This window comes from Trachurus trachurus, assembly GCF_905171665.1.
Source record: "Trachurus trachurus genome assembly, chromosome: 11".
Taxonomy (NCBI): Eukaryota; Metazoa; Chordata; class Actinopteri; order Carangiformes; family Carangidae; genus Trachurus; species Trachurus trachurus.
Genome location: NC_139904.1, coordinates 25189126 through 25209742, shown reverse-complemented (window position 1 = coordinate 25209742; position 20617 = coordinate 25189126). Strand labels below are relative to the sequence as shown.

The window sequence follows — 20617 nt, the reverse complement described above, 5'->3', positions numbered from 1 at the left end:
GACAAAAAAAAAGAAAAGAAATCTAGTATGTGAACGTTTGTAATGCGATCTTTAGTCTGGACTTTAGAGCTCAGGACGTCCTCTCAGTTGACATGCTGCAGTAGGCTACCGCATTGAAAACCTTCAGTGTGTTTGTGGCCCAGGAACAAACCACGTCAACATGAGTTTTGGTTTTTCGTTTCAACCACTAGAAAACTGTTAAAGTGACAACAGACCAGCTGAGCTCATTGGGGCCTTTTCAGACACCAGAGGAAGTCCAATCCCTCTGACTTCCTCTTCCTCTTGCTTGGTGCCTTTCCTTCCTTCATTTCCTTGCACCTGTGCTGTGTGTGTTTCTAAATGTGTGATTTGTTGTGAGCAGAAGTGTGTACGCATGGATGACGGACCACTGATTTCAGCTATGGTGCTAATATTGAGTTCACAGACATCATAATGTCTCACATTTGTACAGTAATGTAATGATGGCTGCTGGTTGGCAGGAAAACAAAGATCACTTGTTTTGTATCACATCTATCATGTTTTATACTTTTATATGGAACCTTGTATCATTTTACATTACAGGAAGAAGTAAAATCCCCAACAATGTGATTGATGTGTCATTTGAGTTTCTATATATGTATGTGGCTTTTTAAAGAAATGTAATCCACTGATTATGGAAAGCACCAGAGGATTATGTTTCTAGAAATAGCGGGATATAGATTAATATATATATAAATACATATACATACAAGGATTATTTGCATGAATCTATTGAACCCTAGGTTTTTTTGTTCCCAATATTTTTGCTGTTATGCCTCAGTCAAGCACATAAGCTGCTCATATTTCCAGGATATTAATACTGGATATAGCAGCCTAATAGTTTATATTTAGAGTGAGACCATAACAGTGTGTGAAAGAGGAAGATAAAAGCAATAGTATGTGGAAAGAAAGTGTGTGTGTGTGTGTGTGTGTGCATAAATACTTTTGTATGCGTGTCATGATGAGATCTGGTAATAGTTAAGCAGTCTCTTTGTTTGGGTAGACAGGGTGGAGTGCCTTCCCAGACTTAGTTAAAATTACAATACACACTCGCACAACCATGTGTGTTCGCACGCATGCAACATGCAAAAAATATTTCCATATCATCAAAGAGTTAAGATCTCCAACAGGAAGAGTAACATCAAATATCAAATATAATATTCTGCACCACAGAGCTCGTTATATATGGAAATGACACCCTGAAGTTAGGAACACTTTCTTTTCCTCATGATGAATGTAGTCAAATTTAACCTTTAAATAAACCAGGAAAAGTTAATTTCAGGTTGTTTGTATGTTTAGAAGTGTTGTTATCAGCCAAGCATCAAACAGGATGTGGTCTGCTTTGCTGACCACTCCAGCTGTTGTTGTTGGCCATTACTAACAAAACCAGTCACTAGATGGCAGAATAGACCATACTGTACTGTATGTACACAATCCCACTGATAATCTCACTGCTGTCAGCTGCTGCTGTACTGTCTCCACACAATTTCTGAGACATTTTATGTTGCATAGATTTCACATGAAAATACCAGAATAAGTGTTTTTATTTTAGCATTAGATTTACAGCGATTGTCAACAGTTTTTTACAGTACAAAAAGTGTAAATTAAATTAAACTGACAGGGATTCAGACATGAGGTGCACTTTATCGTTATTTAAACTTTCAGGACAGTCGTGTTAAAAATAAAATAGAAAAAAAAGGAAAACATGTGCAATCATCAGATTTAAATGGCTTTCCAAGATAGAGGACTTTGACAGGGGTTGACTTCAAATCTTAATATACTTTAAAAAACATTTTTCTGTCTGTATGTGTAGAAAAATACCCAGTTTTGGCAAGCTGCCTCTGCTTCAAAGAGAAGGCATTAAATGGCACCTGCAGCTGCTCAGTTAGAAATATAAACTAATATATAGGCTTTGTTTTTCATTTTAATTAGTGCAAGATAAAAGAGCAAGAGAGGAGTGAAACGGTGAGTGATGACGGTCAGTGTGCATAGTCAGTGGGTAGCAGGCAATGCTCAGATTACTGTGAACAGAAACAGACATTTTCTGAACAAATACAGAATCCAGTTGCCGTGTGACGTCACAGTTTTTAACAAGGCTTTCGGAAAAGGATATTTTTGCACCAGTTATGGAAATGACACCATGAATATCCTCTGCAACCAGAAAAGATGAGAATACCACAGCGTTTGCATGGATTTATAAAGTTGTCTATCCAGTTAAGTATTTCATCTACAATGTAAAGAGACATGGATCCACAGTTCGGTGAGACTTTAGTGTTGTTATGACACAAAGGTATTTCAGTCTGGTTGGATTCAGCCCCTCCCTCGTCTTTATGATGAGTGCTAGCGTCCGGGCTGGGGGTCGTGGCTTGTGTCGCTTGCAGCTGTCGAGGAGGTGGAGATGCTGTTGTGTTGGATGGCCTGAAGATGAGACCCAGAACCCACAGGGGTGGGACTTCCTCCTGGGCTCACCCCTGCAGCTGGACACAGAGACAGCTATCAATCAAAGTCACTGATCCTGTGTGGATTGTCCGTTCTGTGAGTGCAGGTTTGTGTGCATGTGGTTGTAATGTGAGCAACACATGAATGAAAACCCATTACAGCTGAGATTAAAGGAAAATATCTCTTTTATTTTAACAAATTAATACTGTACATACAGGTAAAAAGACAACAATAGAAATATATGAATATAACACATGCCAATATTGCATCCGTTTTTTGTTCTCCAAAGCTCAACACTTAAAACACAATGGCTGCTCTCCATTTAAGCCACAAGGTGCAGTATGTTTTCAGTATCTTTTATTTTCATTTAGTTACAGGTTCAGTTATTGTCAAACATCAACCTCAGCCTGACTCGAGTGCAAGATGGGCATGGTCTGCATTTTGTTCCATGCTAGCTTCATGCAAGGCAAAACAGCCAGTGCAAGAACAGCACTGCACTGCACTTTCAAACACCACCAACGTCTGGTTCATTAAATGAGAATGAAAATGAAAAATATATTCCTTTTGAATGGAGAGTTAAGAGTGCAGTGCGTCCCCCTGATTGGTTCTCCACAGGAATAAAAGTGCATGTACTAATAGACTGTGGGGATAAAAGCAGAGTTTTGACTCTTAAGTGCTGTTTAGTTGCATGTGGTAAGATAGGGTTTAAAGCCCCTCTATGTGTAGAGGGGGGCTGTTATAACAAGACAACAGTAACCATGGGGTATTCCCTTATGTGCACAAATAAGGTATAATGTATCTGAATTATACCCTCACTGGTGGATGGAGATGATTGGTGTCAGGCGTCTGGAAAAGCTGGTGATATTTCTAGCGAGGGGTACAGGGTATGTGGGTTTTACTCACTGGGGTACCCCTGTGCCTCTCTCTGCCGGGCGGTGACAGGACAGTCCTTGTGAGTGAGCAGAATCTGCTTCAGCTGACCCACCTCCGACCTCAGTGACGTCACCTCATTCTGGGAACACAGAGAGAAAAACGCTAAGTATCCTTGAAGCGTGGATTGTGTTTGTGTGTGTGAGTACTTGTCTGTGCAAAAAAAAAGCACGCCCCACCTGCAGCTGCAGGTTCGTGTGCGTCAGCTCCTCGGCTTTCTTCTCCAGCGACGACACCCACACCTTTCTCTTCTGTCGGCAGCGGGTTGCTGCAGCCCGATTACGTTCCAGGAACTTCTGCCTGCGCTCGTCAGGGTCCTGCTCCGATGTCCTTCTGCGACGGTTGCCTGGTCCTCCTCCTTCTGCCCGGCCACCAACACTGCAGCTAACACCTATCTGCATTGCATGCTGGGAATGAGAAGGTGAGGGTTGCATCTGCTGTGCAGCTGGTGATAACTGTAAATAAAAAAAGAGAAAATTTTCACATTAACCACTGTGCTTCAATGCAGAAATATGAAGTCAGGTGATTCATGTACTGTATTACCAAGCTTCAGGGCTGATAAATGAAGCCAACACAGTACAAAGTAAAACTTCAGTAGCTTGCATGGCTCCCTGAGGCTGGCTCCAAAAACAAGTCAGTCCCATACACTACCACTTTAAATATGCCTGACTGTACTACAGCAGAAATAAACATGTTTGCAAGTTACGTAGGTTGTTGATTATATGTGCACAGATATTTTATCTGGGGAGGACAGTCTATTTATTTATTAATTATGTTTTATTGTGTTTTTTATCTTTAGGATTTTGCCTTTTTAGTTTGTTTTGTGGTTTTTATTTTACTGAGCAGCACTTTGGAAACCTTTGTGTTTTTTAAATTGTGCTTTATAAATAAATGGATTGGATTGGATACGATACATATACAAAACACTTTCTCGGATTGCCCATTTCTGCATGGGTGATGATTTCTATAAAATGTTTAAAGTTGAAAAGTGAAAGCATAGTAATGCATAAATGAGGCTATGGCTGTTTCGAGAGTCTAGTTGTTAGCTGCTATTGATTGATTGTGTTAGAAGTTCACCACACCTAGCTTGTTAGATGATGATATAATGATGGTTAATAAGCCAGCAAATGAATTAGCCTTGAGTTAGCCTTTTTGTATTAGCTGGGAGTTAGGTGGTGCTCCACAATCCATCTTTATATACAGTCTATGATGATTTTTGATATTATTAGTAAATGTAAACTGCGTACCTGTGCTGGAACAGACAGAGATGCAGGAGGTGAAGCCTGATGCAGGTGTGAAGGCGGTGATTGGTGAGCCTGAGTGTGCGGTACATTCCCTGACTGGTGAAGCTGGTGGCTGTGCGAGCTTCCCAGGTGCTGTGGAGGAGCGGCGTGGCATCGTTGATAGGAGAGTAGTGGAGCTGGAACCTGGGGATGATGAGGATGGTGATGAGGATGATGGTGGTGGTGTTGTAGTGGAGGTGCCTGGTGGCGCTGTGGCATCATCTCCATCATGTGACCCATGGATGAAACTGGGTTGTTGATGGCAACCATTCCTGGATGATGCTGTTGGAAATGATGGGCCAGTGTCTGTTTGGATCTCTGAGTGGAGATGATGAGATAAAAAAAAAAAAAGCAGGTCAGCTTTGAATACACATGCAGTCATCAGGAAATGACCATTTGAACTTATGTATAATATAACAATTTCTCTTCTGGGAGTTTTCTGCAAAAGAAAAATCATCATTTTGGCATTTTCATTAGGCCAAGAGCCAGTTCTAAACTCACAGAGACAAAGAGTTGTCCATATGTCATTTCCCCCAAGAAAGATAAGCACAGAGGTGACTGGAGCTCCAGTGATTGACATTCTCTTTATGACTTTTATATTTCCATATCATCTCATTTAAACGGCACATTCCTCTCTGAATTTATTATGGCCTCAGGGAATGCAACCAGATTCCACTCTGAGATATATAAGAAACCTGTGAACCGTATGAGGAGACCCCATGATCAGCGGATAGATGAACATACAGTAGAAAGAAAAGAAATTACATGTGCAAACACACACGTAATCTATGTACTGTACTGTCTAGAGCTAAACTTCAGCTCTGCTTACTACCTGTTGCCAACATGTTATATCGAATGTCATAAGTAAAATATGTTATATCAAAATGTAAAAAACAGAAAAAAGCAAAAAGAAAAGAAAAGACTATGATATGATCTATATACTACTTATGCCGTAACATATTATGTCAAAATGTCATAAGTAAAAGAATGTTAAAAAAAAAAAAAAGGAGAAAAGATTATGATAAAGATTTTATTCTGTGGGTAATGGGGGCGGGACTAGATAAGCTTTTGCTTCTCCCGCTTTCCCTTTCGGCCATGTGCATTGTATTATTGAACTAAGATGAAGTGTGATGATGATGATTTAAATTGACATGCCCGAAATAAATAAATTGATTGATTGATTGATTGAAAGACAAGAGATTGCATCAGATTTTGCACTCAAAGTAGCTTAAAGTCTCCTCTAATACTTTATTTATACTGTATATGCTTTTACTTTTCTTTCTTAATATTAGTATTACATTCCCCCTCAGTGTAAATGTATGATATTTCTGTTCATATGCCTTTCTTGACGCCTCTATCTTTTTTTAAACAGTAGGACAGGGCTTCCTTATCCTTTGAAGAATATGTGTGTGTTGTGTTTTCTGGGTGTATAAATAAAAATGTACTCGATTCCCAAATTGCCCATGCTGGGATAATTAGAGCCATGCTTCCGGTAACACTGAAGCTGGCCGTTGCAAATCATTTCTAGAATATTATTTATAGCAAGACAAGTTTGGATACCAAACATTACATAAAGCATTATAGGTTTTATTAATGTAAGACCACTTTGCTATGTTTTGTATAACTGAGCATCTTAATGTGTAACTATGTAACTCAATATGAAACCTGAACTTGATCTAGAACATTTCCTAACACAGTTTCCAGAAGTTATATTTTGATAAATGTAAACTAAACTCATATACAAAGAGCATGTGATTCAACGGAAACATTTTCCATCTCCATGTCTCCATTGTGGGTGGGGTGTCTGTGACCCCCCAGGAACCAGCTAAATTGGTCACAGCAGATAAGCCCCCCAACATAAAAGCCGCTTTAGGTCAAAGACGCCCAAATAGCCAATCTTTAGATATAGATCCTCACAGTATCGTAGAAAATAGTCTCAAAATGAAAAAAATCTGACATTAACTCATTAAAATCTCCGACTTGGTCCACCATCTCCGTTTCTCCTAATCGCCCACAACACAGCCCACTGTAGATGAGATGGATAATGTGTTCCAGCGAATGCAGCCGTCTGCAGCTTGATACCTTCACACTTTATCATTCCCATGTATCATCTGACTAAACAGACTGTAAGAGCTAAATTAAACCTCATCTCACCTTTCTCCTCCACTCAGCAGAGGAGAGCGAGAGAGAGGGAGAGGTCATGTTTGGAGCATGACATCACCCCCCCTCTCTGGCAATATTGGTATCTGCTCCCTGTTACACAATATTTCTTTAAGAGAAGAAGCTGCTGAGTTTCTCTCTCTCTCTCTCTCTCTCTCTCTCTCTCTCTCTCTCTCTCTCTCTCTCTCTCTCACTCTCTCTCTCTCTCTCTCTCTCTCCCCCTCTCTGTCTGTCTCTCTTTCTCTCTCTGTCTTTCTCTCTCTCTCAACCATTGAGCGACGAAAAAAAAGGGAGCACATTTAGCGGCTGCCAAGGATGAGGTCACTGAGCTGTCTGTGCCAGCTTTACAAGCCAGCCAGCCAGCCAGCCAGGCCGCCAGTCAAACACACACACACACACACACACACGCACACACACTGAACAGGACGGGGCACAAGTATTTCTTCTCTGTTTACTACATAGAAACACCCTGACACTGGGGCTGGTGATTACATCATGGATCGCAACGGCCCGGATGACACACCACACTGATATTTCTGTCATGAGGGATCAGTGAATGAAGACATGGAACTGTACGTGATACACTGATCCACTTGTCAAATGTTTACTTTTCGACTTGAGCCGAGTGTGGAGTTACTGTACAGCAGAGGGTAATATATCCACCGTGGTTTTACAGAAGCAAAGTCATGTTTCACATTCGAAGATACAAAACATTTCAACTGATGAGAAAAATGACCTTAAAACAGAGAAAAGTTGACGTGTATGCATGCGTGTGTATGAACAAGACATGAAGAGAGGTTCAGATTTGAACCTGCGACCCGAGAGGCTCTGAAACCCGAAACCACTTTTCATCTGCCACTCTATATACAAGCTCTACACATGGAGTCATAACCTGTAAGAGCTTGTTTATGTATATGTATATGTGTGTGAGTGTGTGTGTGTCTCTCTGTGTGTGTGTGTGTGTGTGTGTGTGTGTGTGTGTGTGTGTGTGTGTGTGTGTGTGTGTGTGTGTGTGTGAGAGAGAGAGAGAAAGGGAGAGAGTGCTTGTGTGGGTGCAAGGAGATTTCACAGTTTTCCCTTTGAAGTTGCTTTTGATAGCACACATATATTTAACAATTCATACTACATGCACCTAGAAAGAGGAAATGTAAAATTCACAGAGGAAGAGATAGAGGGCATGTTGACACAAGGTAAATAAAACAACCAAGAAAGTCAGAGAGAGCATGTAGATGGCGACTTCCTGTGGTGTGTGAGTGTGTTAAGTGTCCATCCCCACCAGGAAGGAATAAACCAAAGGCAGTGTTGAACTTCATACACTTGATAAAGTGGTTTGACACCTAATAGCTTCTAATATTGTAGATTTTATCATTTAGGGTCTGAAAAGATTCTTTAAATTCTGTCTGTTTATAACAGTTGGGCATATTTAAGGCACTGCGTGAGCTGTTTAATGTTTTTCCCACTCTATCAAGTGTAAAATGCTACAGATATCACTGAATAGCTTTGATTTTTCAGTATTCACCAAACATGAGGTCTATTTTCAGCACAAGAAACCTTTTGCTAGGAGCATTTCATCCATGTGCTCTGTGCTCTTTGCCTTTTTGCTAGCACATGTGATATACTGTAATACAGGTGTGGTAAACTCGTGTATAGCTTTGATTTTTGAGTGGCGATGAGGAAGGTGAAATCATAAAAACTTAAAGGAGTGGGTTAGCCATTTCTGTAAATAGTCAATGCACTTATTTGCTTTCTGACAGAGTTGATGAGAAATCAATACCACTCTCATTCCTGAGGCTACAGCTAATAGCCAGTTATCTCAGTTTGCCCATTAACATGTTATCTTTCATTGGTTTAATAAACCACAATTCACAGTTTTATAAAAGGTTGCTAGACTATGTCAGGGCCTCATCCAAAATGGTGAATAGTTATATTTTGGTTCTGGTTTTGTACAAATTTAACCAATAGCATTGAAGGTTAGAAGCTTTAGAGGTGCATGAACACTGGTGGTGCTAGCAGTGGACTGAGATAAGCTAGCTGTTTCCCCATTTTCCTCTTCTCGTTGAACTCACAAAAGCAAATATGCATTTCCCAGAATACTGAATTGTTTCTTTAATACTGCAACATTTGAAAATCTGCTTTCGTACAAAACAAAGACCTGATATTGGATCACCATAAGTCGCTGGTAATTTATGATGTGCTCATACAGACTCTGTATTATGTTATTACCCGAGAAGAAAGGAACAATCCACAGAGACAGGAGGAAAATATCTGAGCTGGTCAGTAGCTACCTGAGGCGAGGAACAGGAGGGGTTGTGTCCAGGACCTGGTATAGCCATTAGACAAGACATCTGCTTCTCTATCTGAAGGAGGGAAAAAAATTGTCATAAAAATAACCTTTCAACCATCACAAGAAAAAGCATCAGCACCTACATAAAGAGCTCCCCACGAGGTCACATCCATCTGGAGTTTGACACTTTTGATTAATTCATCCAGAAGAGCGAAGTGAGTTTTTCTGTCAGCCATGAATATTTCTAACTCGGGCATCTTGACCACTTTGGCCACTATCCCTGCATCTATAAATCATTATGCATATTCACCCTATAACAACACAACTCAATCCATTGAATTCCTCAACACAAACACAAATAATATATTTAAACTCCATTTTACCGCATAACTACACAGCATCAAAATAGGAAATGGATAGGTGAAACAAAGAAACTGTCTCGTTGGCTTTATAGCGTTAAAATTAAAATGGTCCCAAAAAATAAATAATCTATTTGCCATGGCTGCTGCTAATCATCTCTTAATTTAAAGTCAATACATTTTACTGGAAAGGCAAAAGGCTGACATGTTTCAAATTTGTTTTAAACCAGTACTTCCTCTCCCACCAACTTCAGTATATTCAACACTGAATGAACAACAACAATCTCCTCATTCAGCAGATTGTATTCATAGATCAGATAGTTAAGACTGATTCATGATTGAGTGACTTCAAAGGGAACACTGTAAGTACCACTCTCAATGACGAAAAGCCAACAACATCTATATCTCAAACTATGCAAGTCTCCTCGGCTCACACTCCTAATTTTTTAAATCTACACAAAACACATCCCTGCGTGGAAACTGAGAAGAGTAACCAGCTGCTTTTGACCTTTGACCTTCTCAAACTGACTCCACCTCTGTCACTACCAGTATGTACAGCTGAAATAAACCATAGAAATGAAAATTCTTATTCGCCATAACATGGTTGTTTCAATACCAGCAGACAAACAGACATCAGACTAGAATAAAGAGCAGTAAGAATCAACTCAACAATACGCAACAATACATTTTCAATGTAATACAAATAAGAAAAACAAACATTAAACTCAGTACAAAGTCCTGTACATCATTAATCCTCTGACTCTGCACTACAGTTCGTCAGTGTTGGTCTTCCTCACACTTCAATCCCAATCTCCAAACTTTCCTCATAATAACACTGACTGTGGTCGGTACCACGTCATCACCTAGGTGGCTGTCAGTTTGTCAACCTTCATATGACAACCCACTATGACAAAATAATCCACACTATGATGACTTTTCTTTTCCTTTTTTGTTTTGTTAGTTGTTATTTATGTCCTAATCTCTGTTGTTGTTTCTATTTTTATTTTGTCGATGATGAAAAAGTCACCACGTATACGTGTCTGAATGCAACTGCATGTGTGTGAGTAACCGGTGTCTCATACTTACAGTCATGTGCTGAGCAGATGCCCCTTGCATGGCGGGGTCTGGCAGCGTGCCAGGTAAGGAGGCTGGCAGCGGTTGTCTGTGTCTGTTCCGCATGTGGAGGAGGGAGGACAGTGGCCCTGGAACTGGGCTGTGGTCAGCCACAGAACGAGACAGAGAGAGGGACAGGTCAGGCCAGGGAGCTAGCCGCAGATTAGGTTTCATTAATCCAGGTTGAGGGAGAGGTGCAAATTGAAACATTTATAGCCCGGCCTTAATGACAGATGAGACTGAGATAGATGGATATGAAAAAAAGTCAATGTGGTGATGGATTAATCAGGGGAGTAATAGTGGAAGGATTTAGTTATATTCACTGGAGCTAACTGTCTTTTTAAAGGGTTGGTTTACCAACATTATTTTAAAAATGTAACTGCACACTTACCTCAAGAGGTATTTAATTTTTTCTGCCTGACACAATGTGAATGCTATTTTGTTCATTGTATGAGAGAGAGAAGATATATAAAGAAGAAGCACATTTAAAATAATTATGTGTTTATCTTGTGTTTTCCCTGGATGTGGTGGTGACTGGAAATAGCGTAAAAATTGTCTTGAAGAAATCCATGCTCTGAAATCCAGTATAACACACTGTTGTCTAGGTCTACCTAATTGAAGATCAAATATTGGTCTCCTTTTATAACAACTGGAGATATTTAAGGCACTGAATGAGCTGTGCAATGTCAGTACAGTCAAATCCGGTGAGGTAAAGTAAATATCTCAAAAATGCGGGCACAAAAATTGAAAACACATAGCTGCAAACCACCAGAGGTAAGTGCGAAAATATGTGGCTTTGTAATTTGGATGAACCAAAACTTTTTGTCAAAAAATGAGAACAAAATGTAAATGTTATTGTATGTGAGTAAAAAGGGGTAAACAGAGGTTTGAAGTGAAGCACTGACAATGGAAACTATGATGAGGTGAACATAGTGAAAGAAAACAGAGAGAAGGAAAAAAAAAGTGACAGCTTGAGAGGGAGGAGAGAAGCTAAGGGATCACAGCGGGGGATGCAGAGACCCAGGGTGCCATGTGCTGACCTAACCGCTCTGGCTCGCGGCCAATCGGACGGCGTGGGCCTCCGTGGCCGCGTTGAGGTCATCGGTAATGATGTCATCACTGAATCTGGGGTATGCGGCCCGTTTAACATACAACACAGTGCAGACAAACCAAAACAACATTTCCTAACGTAACCACAACAGTTCTACCGGGCCTACAGCCAGACACTCAGAGACCAGGTTGCCATGGAAACCGGTGGTAAACACAAGGGGAAACAGTCAGACAGCCGCTCCATGGTTCAGTTAGTAACACTTAGCTGGTTTCACTGACTAACATGTCTGTCTGAATACAGCTGGCACTGATTTACTGCAGCATGATCGACTGTCAGATCTCTCACTGTCCCGTCACGTCCCGGACAGATGTTTGGGCCGTATTATTTCACTGACTTACTTGTGATACCTTGACTCATCACGTCAACTCCAGAGCTGTGATAGAAGCTTGGTTTATCTGCGGTATGTGTTTCAAACTGAAATCAGTTGTAGACTTGTTGGTGGGAGATAAGAAGGCTTTTATTGTTGTAACATTGAGATTTGGGGAAAGTTCAAAATTCCTCTTTAGTCTTTTAAGTATTAAAAACAGTCTCATAAATGAGAATCATCCTGGGGGGATTTAGAGTGCTGACCGTGTAACCGCAATGTCCCCAGTTTAAATCCGGCTGCGGACCTTTGTTGCATGACATCCCCCCATCACTTCCTGTCTGTCACTACAGTATATTTTCCATTTAAGAGAAAAAACGGACAAGGCCCAAAAGATGAGAGAAAAAAATAAAATAAATAAACAATGCCAAAAAAGGAAATATGAAACAGCATTATTTAACATATTTGCTGATGACTCAACTATACAAAAACTTTTTTTTTTTTTTAACTGAGGAAATTTGAATTCAAATGCTACAGCTTTTTGCTTTTGTTTGATTTGAAATTGTTTGAAATTCGAAAGAAGTTGAAGTGACAGTTGAGAAACAATTCGCAAAAGACGTTAAATAGCAGTGACACTAGACATACTGAAAGATGCTTCATTCACTTCACTTTGGGAAGAAATAAATTTGAGAAAATATTATGAGGTGAAAACAATTAATTTTCTTCTTTGTTTTATTAAATTTTGAAGTGTAATTTTATGAAAATGGTCATTACATTTATATATGCTTAAAAATGGAAAAATTCTGTAATACACATGTTGTCATTGGTAGTCCGAAATTCATAAATATAGAGAGATATAATAAAATGTATGTAATTTATAAATCTGCCAGATTAAGACTGTGAAATGTATTAATGCTCTATATTCAATCTTTATTAAATCAGTGCAGTTCATTTTACACTATGATTAAAGTGCATAGTGTATTTTCAATTATGATTATCCCACCTGTTCTCATTGCCTAAAGGCATTCTCAATTAGATTTTTTTTTTTTGATTGAACAAATTTAAATTTGATGTGGGCGGTGTCTAACAAAACACTTTTCTGATTACAGTGCAGGCTGTGATTAAAATTGCTGTGAACATTTGCACCAAACTCATAGTATATGTCTTTATATTCTAATATGACTGAGTGTCTTGTGTAGTTCACAAATCCACAAAATTGAACTGTCAGGAAGAGTGGGAGCAGCTGCTGGGAGCTGGTCAGATGAAAGACAGGAACTCCTCTAATCTGTCTCTTGAACTGGGTGATAACCAGGGAGCCTGGAAGCTGCCCAGACGCCGAGAGAGAGAGAGACTCTGAGTCTTAAAAGACAAAACAGAGGCAGTAGTCGGGTGGTAGGGTGGGTAGTGTCAGTGGGTTTGAGTGGGTGTTACGCAGCGGCTCTCCATCTCATGCTATTACTTTGTTCTCTCAGTAAATTGATGTTTGATTTTTTTCCCCCCTCTTTCTCTCAGTTCATTAGTGCAGTGATAAATTATGCAGGGGGGAAATGCCAGTCTGTGCCAGACAGAATGAGTTATAATACTTCCAAAACAGGATGGGCGAGACGGGGCGAAAGAGGGGAAGAAAGAGTGAGAAAAGGCAACATTAAAAGGGAATATGTGTGTATGGGATGTGTTGCTGCATGAATGGACAGTTGAAGTAATATCTATGTGTGTGTATACTGTATGTGTCTTTGGATGATTGCATGCGTGAAGGTGTGTATGCATGCACCCGGGCCGAACCCATACTCACCCTGAGTGCGAGAGTGTGGAAGGAGACTGGTTGATGACTGATCCAGACTGGGAGGATGTCAGGGCTTGCTGAGCAGCCAGGCTGCAGCTGGGGCCCACCAAGGGGCCATGGGACTGGGGATGCTGCAGCGGATGGGTCTGGGGATGATGCAGGGGTGGCTGGGGATGTGGGTGCTGAGACTGGGGTGGGTGCTGGAGCTGAAGCTGGGGTTTGAGCTGGTGCTGGTTCATACAGGGCGGCCCATTATGGGTAAGCGTCTGTGGGGAGAGGCGGAAGCAACATACAGCTGGGACCATTTTCGAACACTGAGGGCACTCTCTGCTTTTCAATCTGTGTGTGTTTTGTGATTGTGATGCGTGGCGTGCATACATTTGTTTAGGTGTGTGTCTGCGTGTGCTTGTGTGTTTGATGTCTAGCTGTTTCATTTGCAGAGGAGAATGTGATCGCCTGGTGTGTCTTTCCTTGCAGCAGGTCAGATATCTGCAGTCACCTAATTGAGTCTGACTTCTTTTATCTCGCTCACGCTCAAGTGTCACTCAAAACACAAACCTGACAGACCTGACTAACACCTAGTGGTAATGAGGGAAAGGCCGTGTGTGTCTAACACAGCCAAAGACTAGAAATTCAGCTTAATTTGGCTTTATATTTTCTTGAAAATGTACCTGTTTGCTCTTTTCTTCTTCTTGTGCTTGAAGAAACTCCTCCTCTATCTCCTTGAACAGACCAACCTCTTCACAGTTCTGTAAAAATCTGGTTGGCGTCGGCGTCTGGTCTGGAAGCATCATACACAAATACACAAACACACAAAAAGGAGAGACGGGTTTAAAAAAAAAAAAGCGCAGACATTGATGTGGTTGTTTTTGCTTATTCTGCTTCCTAAATCAACCATCTCCCAGATTATGATGCCAAGTGGAGAAACAAGCCAGCTCCCAGCCATGCTCTCTCTCTCTCTCTCTCTGTCTCTGTCTGTGATAACATCAGTCTGTCTCTCTGGGCCGTCTAAACATGCAGGGGTCAAAGGTCGGCTGGGCTCTTTGTTTTGACATAAGACTTCCTGCAGGAGGTGTGACAGGCTGCAGGACAGAGACACAGAGAGAAAGGACGCAGAGGGAGAGTCTGCAGGGGTTAGATGTCATGCTGATGTTTATGTCCAGACGGACAGCTGTTTCCATGGTTACAGACAGTGTTCTGACCATGAGAGTCTGCAGCGAGACGATCATGGTGACGCAGAAATACTGGGATGGTGAGGCTACTCAATGTGAACCTATTGCGCAGATTGCTTTTACATTTATGACCTTAGAGCTGTGACGTACCTCTGGAGTATTGAAGCAAAAACATGTCTCAAATTACTGGCTACAAGATTATCCATTTAGCCTTTAAATAACTGCAAATCTGTTTTATTTAATGTCTCAGTGGAGAACCAACCACAGCATTATTCATAATTAATTATTACATTTAGTACCAACTGTGGTTTTTTGAGTTTTTGAAAGGAATATTTTTTTCAGTCATAAGAAGCATCTAAAGCAGAATTTAGATGATCACAGCAGGACACAAAATCTCTCCCTTAGAAATGATGATAATTAAATTATCATTGTTTTAAATAAGATGTCACCTCTATTCAGTTGGAAAAAATGAGGCCTTCAAAGTAGAGGATATGAACGAATATGAAAAATGTACAAATCTCTTAAAGTTGTTTTTTTTCTTAATGTAACTATCGTATAGATTCAATCAGTAGTTGATCAACTAAATGTCATTCTATCAGTAGGTTTTCAAGCAAAAATAGCAACAATAGTATTACTGTATTGTACTGTATATGATAGTTAATTGAAAATGCTTTTTTTCCCATATCTTCTGACATTTATACTACATTTTTATCTGATCTCTGCTCAAATAATCTCCTATTACAAGGAAATACTGAGCAAATTAATACGTATTAGAAGTAATAATTTGTCACAAACCTACTGTCATGTATTTACAGTATGTAACCGCTGCTGTCATAATAACTGACACTGATACAATCTGATACAGGTAAATATTTGCTCAGTCGATCAGCAGTATAATGTTTTTGTCTGGTGTACACAACAATAAAACTAGGATTTAGAGCTAGTTAGTAAAGTCTTCCTGTTTAGAAATGGTTACATCCGTGCAGTCCCTCCGTTATCTCCTGTTTCCCTTATTTTTCCACAACGTTCAAACAAAGAGTGAGATATTTAGGATGAGGATATTTTGGTTTGTGCTGACACATGTACAACCCCTCCCCACCTCTTCTTTAAAATCAAAGGGGGGTCTCGGCTGATGGCCTTATCAGTTTGGTCTAATCTGACGGAGTATTCTATACATGTTGCAACATGAGCAGCTCTGTTTCACAGCGCAGACTATCTGAGGGAATGAGGCTTGTATCAAGCTTATCTGATTTCATATTGTATAACGTAGCATCATCATTTTTTCATCGAGCACTGATCCTGAACAGAGGTCATCACCACACACACATGCAGCCAGACAACAGCTGAACAGAGTGACATATAGCAAGTGTAAGTGGTGGAGAAAAAAAAGGGAAAGCTTATTCGTGGTTAGGGGGAAAGATGAGGGGTAAAGCTGCTAATTAAAAGCAAAATATCCCCAGAGGATCAGAGAAACCACACACACACACACACAGTGCGTGAACTAAACACCTGTTTGATGTTGAACAAAGTGGTGGGTGCTGGAGGAACAGTTCAGTGCTGGTCTCACCTGTGAAAGCTGTGTCCGTTTTGATGGCGGGGAACTTGAGAGTCATCTCATGCTTGTGTCTGTGGATGATCAGGTGCTCCTCTAACTGGAAGCGCTGCAGCACACCGACAGAGTGAGAAAGACATGAAGAGATGGGTGCAGCTGTACGACACGACACATGGGAGGTGCTCAGTTAAATCAGCAGGTGTCTCTTTGGTGATTCTATCTTATCTATACCACATGATTTTCCTTAATTTACTTTTACTAATTCTTATCTTTACTTTTATCATGATAATAGTAATGATTTATCCTTCTGTGGATTTTATTTTAGCAAAGCCTCAACAGTATATCAATGTACATTTTAATGCACATATTAAATAACCATGTGACAAAAAATAGTAATTACTATATATTTCCCTAAAGGAATAGGTAAACTGTATCCAACTGACCTGAGAGCAGCCCGGGGCACCACACACATAAGGCCTGTCCTGTTTGTCATTCATGTCATCCACAAGCCTGGAAAACAGAAGATAAACAACATATGAACTGTTGTGGTACAGTAAATCGTATGATGATTTCATTTAGTTGTCAGTCTGTAGTTTTCCGTTTTATACACAGAGATAAATCGCACAATAAGCCTGTGCAATCCTCCTATTATCACGCTTTGAGGCAACGTGTAATGAGGTAGATGCCACAGATGATGGATGTTTCGCCCTGAGACTCAACTTTATCTCAAGAACAATTATCCCCTTGGTGCCAGCTGTACACTGAAGGTAGTCATTTTTTATTAGGACAAGTAATACATAGAATTTGTTTGTGTTTTCGCTAACTATTCATTACTCAATACTAATAACATATACGCACCAAATGGCATCAAAGTCTTACAGCATCATGATCTCTAAAGTGCTACGTGCAGTGCGATTGTTTCAGCCTACAATTAGGCTTTCATCGGGGCATCAGTTAATGATACCAGTGTGATGAAAGGCTGCATGCCCGCCCCGCATAACATAAAAATCAAGTCACCACAGGATAAAAATATCAGCACAAACGCACAACACAGCACATCAGTGAACCCGCTCACAGCACACTAACCCAGGCTTGACCCAGTCAGCTCTTCTGTGGGCATATTAGGCCAGTGATGGGTGGGTAATCAGGACTTATTTGAAGTGCTACTGCTGCTGGCCCTTCACTTTCCACTGAGTGCAAAGGAAGAAGCCTCCAACTCCCTGACCTCAGGCATTCCTCCAAGCTGCATGTCATCAACAAAGATTCACACACTTGTAGTAGGACAGAGAGGGTCATTAGGTCATCCTCCACCTCTCATCCTCTTAGCTCCAGTGTGGAGGAGGCGGAAGAAAAGGTGTCTGCTTGGGCGGAGGTGATGGCTATGCGAAAATGTGTTGGATACATATTCATAGGTACAACACGTGCTCTGAAAAACTTCAAGGTTTGCGTGAGCGTGAGAGAAGGCTGAGAAGACAGCAAAGTGGGTCCTGATGTTATGGGAAAGAGTGAGAGCTAAAGAGAGGAGAGATGGGGGCAAAAGTACATGCTTCCATAAGAAATGGAAAGTGTGTGTGTGTGTGTGAGAGAGAGAGGGGGGGGTGACATTAGGGTGATGGAGAGGGGAATGGAAAGGGCAAGTGGCAGTGAGAGAGAGAGAGAGAGAAGGAGGAGGACACAATGAATGGAAGAGAGAAGGAATGAGAGTGGGAGGCGGCAGAGGGAGGACTACTCCTGACAGGTTTGAACCTGCCTCAGCCCCCATTTTCCAACCCCAGGCAAGGTGACTTCATAAGTGTGTGTGTGTGTGTGTGTGTGTATGCGTGTGTAGCCAATGTTTGTGTCAGCTACAAGACAGAATGATTAAGTGCTCACAACACCACAATTTATTTAAATAACTTACAAACTCTGTTGAAAAAGGTGTTTCTTCATTTACTACAGTTTATCACGTGTCCTTCTTTGCAGTGATATCACGTCATCATTCACAGATACATGAAAACTGATAAACTTGAAGTGATTCATCATTCACTGTCATTCACTATCGCACTATTACCTCTCCCTTCCTCCTTTCAGCAGCGATTGTACAAGATGAGCAGACTCAGCACATTTCCAGCAAAACCTTCTGTCAGAGTGGTTACATCAATCACAATGACGTCATCCTTAATACATAAATCCAACAACTGACCAGACAACATGTTGCCAATTTAAGACGGATTAATGTCTGCGTTGGAAAAAAAAAAAAAAAAAAGTCTTTGGGGGCAACGCAATTATAAGGCTTTTTCCCGCCTCTTCCTCGTGTCTTTGCCCTATATGATCATCACTGCAATGATGCTGAATGACATAACACACACACACACACAACTCTTAAAACCACCCTGTGCTTGTATGAGTCATATAACGCACAGCTTTTTGGAAAAAAAAAGAAAAAAGAAAAAAGAAAAAAAAAATCATCCAACTTCAGTTAGGCTACTTACTACTTCTCTAAAGTTGCCATGTTTGGTGGATGAGTGTTAACATCATCGAACCGGCTTGGAACCCATTCAGCTCAAAGTAAGCAGCGGTTCTGACCAGCAGGTCCCTCCGGCAGGCGGCCGGTCGGTCAGTACCGGTGTGTATGTCTCCAGAACATGACCCGGTGTGTTTCCTTCCCCCGCTGCTTCAAGCTAAAACAACCTGTTCAACTCATAAACAAGCCCGGCACAGCTGTATTCAGAGTGCTGTCACACCCCCCAAATAGACGCTCGCGCTCAGCCCGACGTCCGCCTGGTGATGAGACTTCACCGGGACAGCTAGCCAAAAAAACAAAAAGAACTTGCCCCGTTAACTTTCCGCCACCGTTGAAAAATGTGTTTTTTTAAGGTGTAAAAGCAATTCCAGCAGAGTGATGTTTAGCGTCAGGAGAGCCGCGGCTGGCGAGTTTAAAGTTTTGTGAATGAAAGTAGATGAGGCTTACCTACAAGTAGAGCGGGACAAGCGGCGCTCCAGAGAGGAACCACGTTGGACTGGAGCGAGATTACAATACGTTCTATTTACAGAAGCATTACATCACCCTCCCGGTGACGTCACGTGGGATTCCTGAACTTCTAAATCATTGCGGTCCCGTACGGAGAGAGGGATTGAGGAGGGGGGGCGGGGTTACGACGCCGGCCGGTAGGGGGACGGGACGGGACTGGACGGGGACAGGCAGCGTGGTGTTGGACCTGGACCGACACAAAAACCAAATGAGACACACCAGCGACAACGTGACGGGACACGGGGCAGACCGGGTGGGTGGACGAGACCCACTTTTTCTTTTTCTCCCCCCTCCTCACTCTCGGTGTCTGTGCGAACGGGACGTCCCAGCGACTGTATCGAGTTCATGCGTCGAAATGAAGTCGAGCCCCAGGAGTTTTGAAACTTTCCTGATGGATGGCGCTTTATTTATCTCGAAATATAATAATTATGATCAAACACAGACAGGTTTTGAAGACTAATTGGGTCGAACTTTGTCTCGAAATTATCTCGACAAAACAAGACATTATGAAACTGTAATTAAAGGACTGGTAGCCTACAGTAGCCTAATGCCAACACCAATACAAGATTACTAATGTGAGCATGACAACAAAAACAGCTATTATTATGATAACAGTAATCATCATCATCACTATGATAAATTGTTCACTGACCCTTTGTTTTATCTATTGACCTAAAATAATTGTAGTCTACTGCCTCTCACAACTCTTTAGCTCAAACTCATCAGACAACCATGCAATGAAAATACTAATAAGATATCACAGGCTATGTGAAAGAACCCACACCTCAAACAAACAGACAGACTTACAATTTATGCTCATCTAGCCTACTATTGTAGCTATTGCAGTGATCATAAAACGCATTAGGGATTTAACAGATTTAAGTCTCTGACGACTGAATGCTATTGATAAAGTGCAACACACTGTGATAGACTGGCTTTATTGTTACCATCAGTAGATCCACAGTCACACACTGGTGGCCATTGTGTGTTTATTATGATGTCATAAGTCATGATCAGGGCAGAGAGCCCTAAGTTTGTGTAGAGGACACAGATTGTTCACAGGAAAACTCCTAGAGTTCAAATAGTTGTTAATCATTGT

At 41.1% G+C, this 20617-nt stretch overlaps 1 protein-coding gene across 2 annotated transcripts; it reads right to left on the bottom strand.

Moving 5' to 3' along the window:
* Positions 1-2358: 2358 nt before the first annotated feature.
* On the bottom strand, positions 2359-19512 carry LOC310993571 (cyclic AMP-responsive element-binding protein 5-like; the record flags this gene model as incomplete). 2 transcript variants are annotated; one of them, XM_083981959.1, is made up of 11 exons in its annotated part: positions 19459-19512; positions 16952-17018; positions 16524-16617; positions 14456-14565; positions 13794-14050; positions 10560-10686; positions 9116-9187; positions 4635-4988; positions 3567-3842; positions 3361-3469; positions 2359-2489 (listed from the first exon to the last, which is right to left on the bottom strand). In XM_083981959.1, the coding sequence occupies exons 2-11, from the start codon at positions 17003-17005 to the stop codon at positions 2359-2361; spliced, it is 1584 nt and encodes a 527-aa protein (XP_083838085.1). In that variant the 5' UTR covers positions 17006-17018; positions 19459-19512. The 2 variants fall into 2 exon arrangements, with proteins under 2 accessions (XP_083838085.1, XP_083838086.1); XM_083981960.1 differs by lacking the exon at positions 19459-19512 and having other exon boundaries at positions 16524-16664; positions 16952-17011.
* Between the last annotated feature and the right edge of the window lie 1105 nt (positions 19513-20617).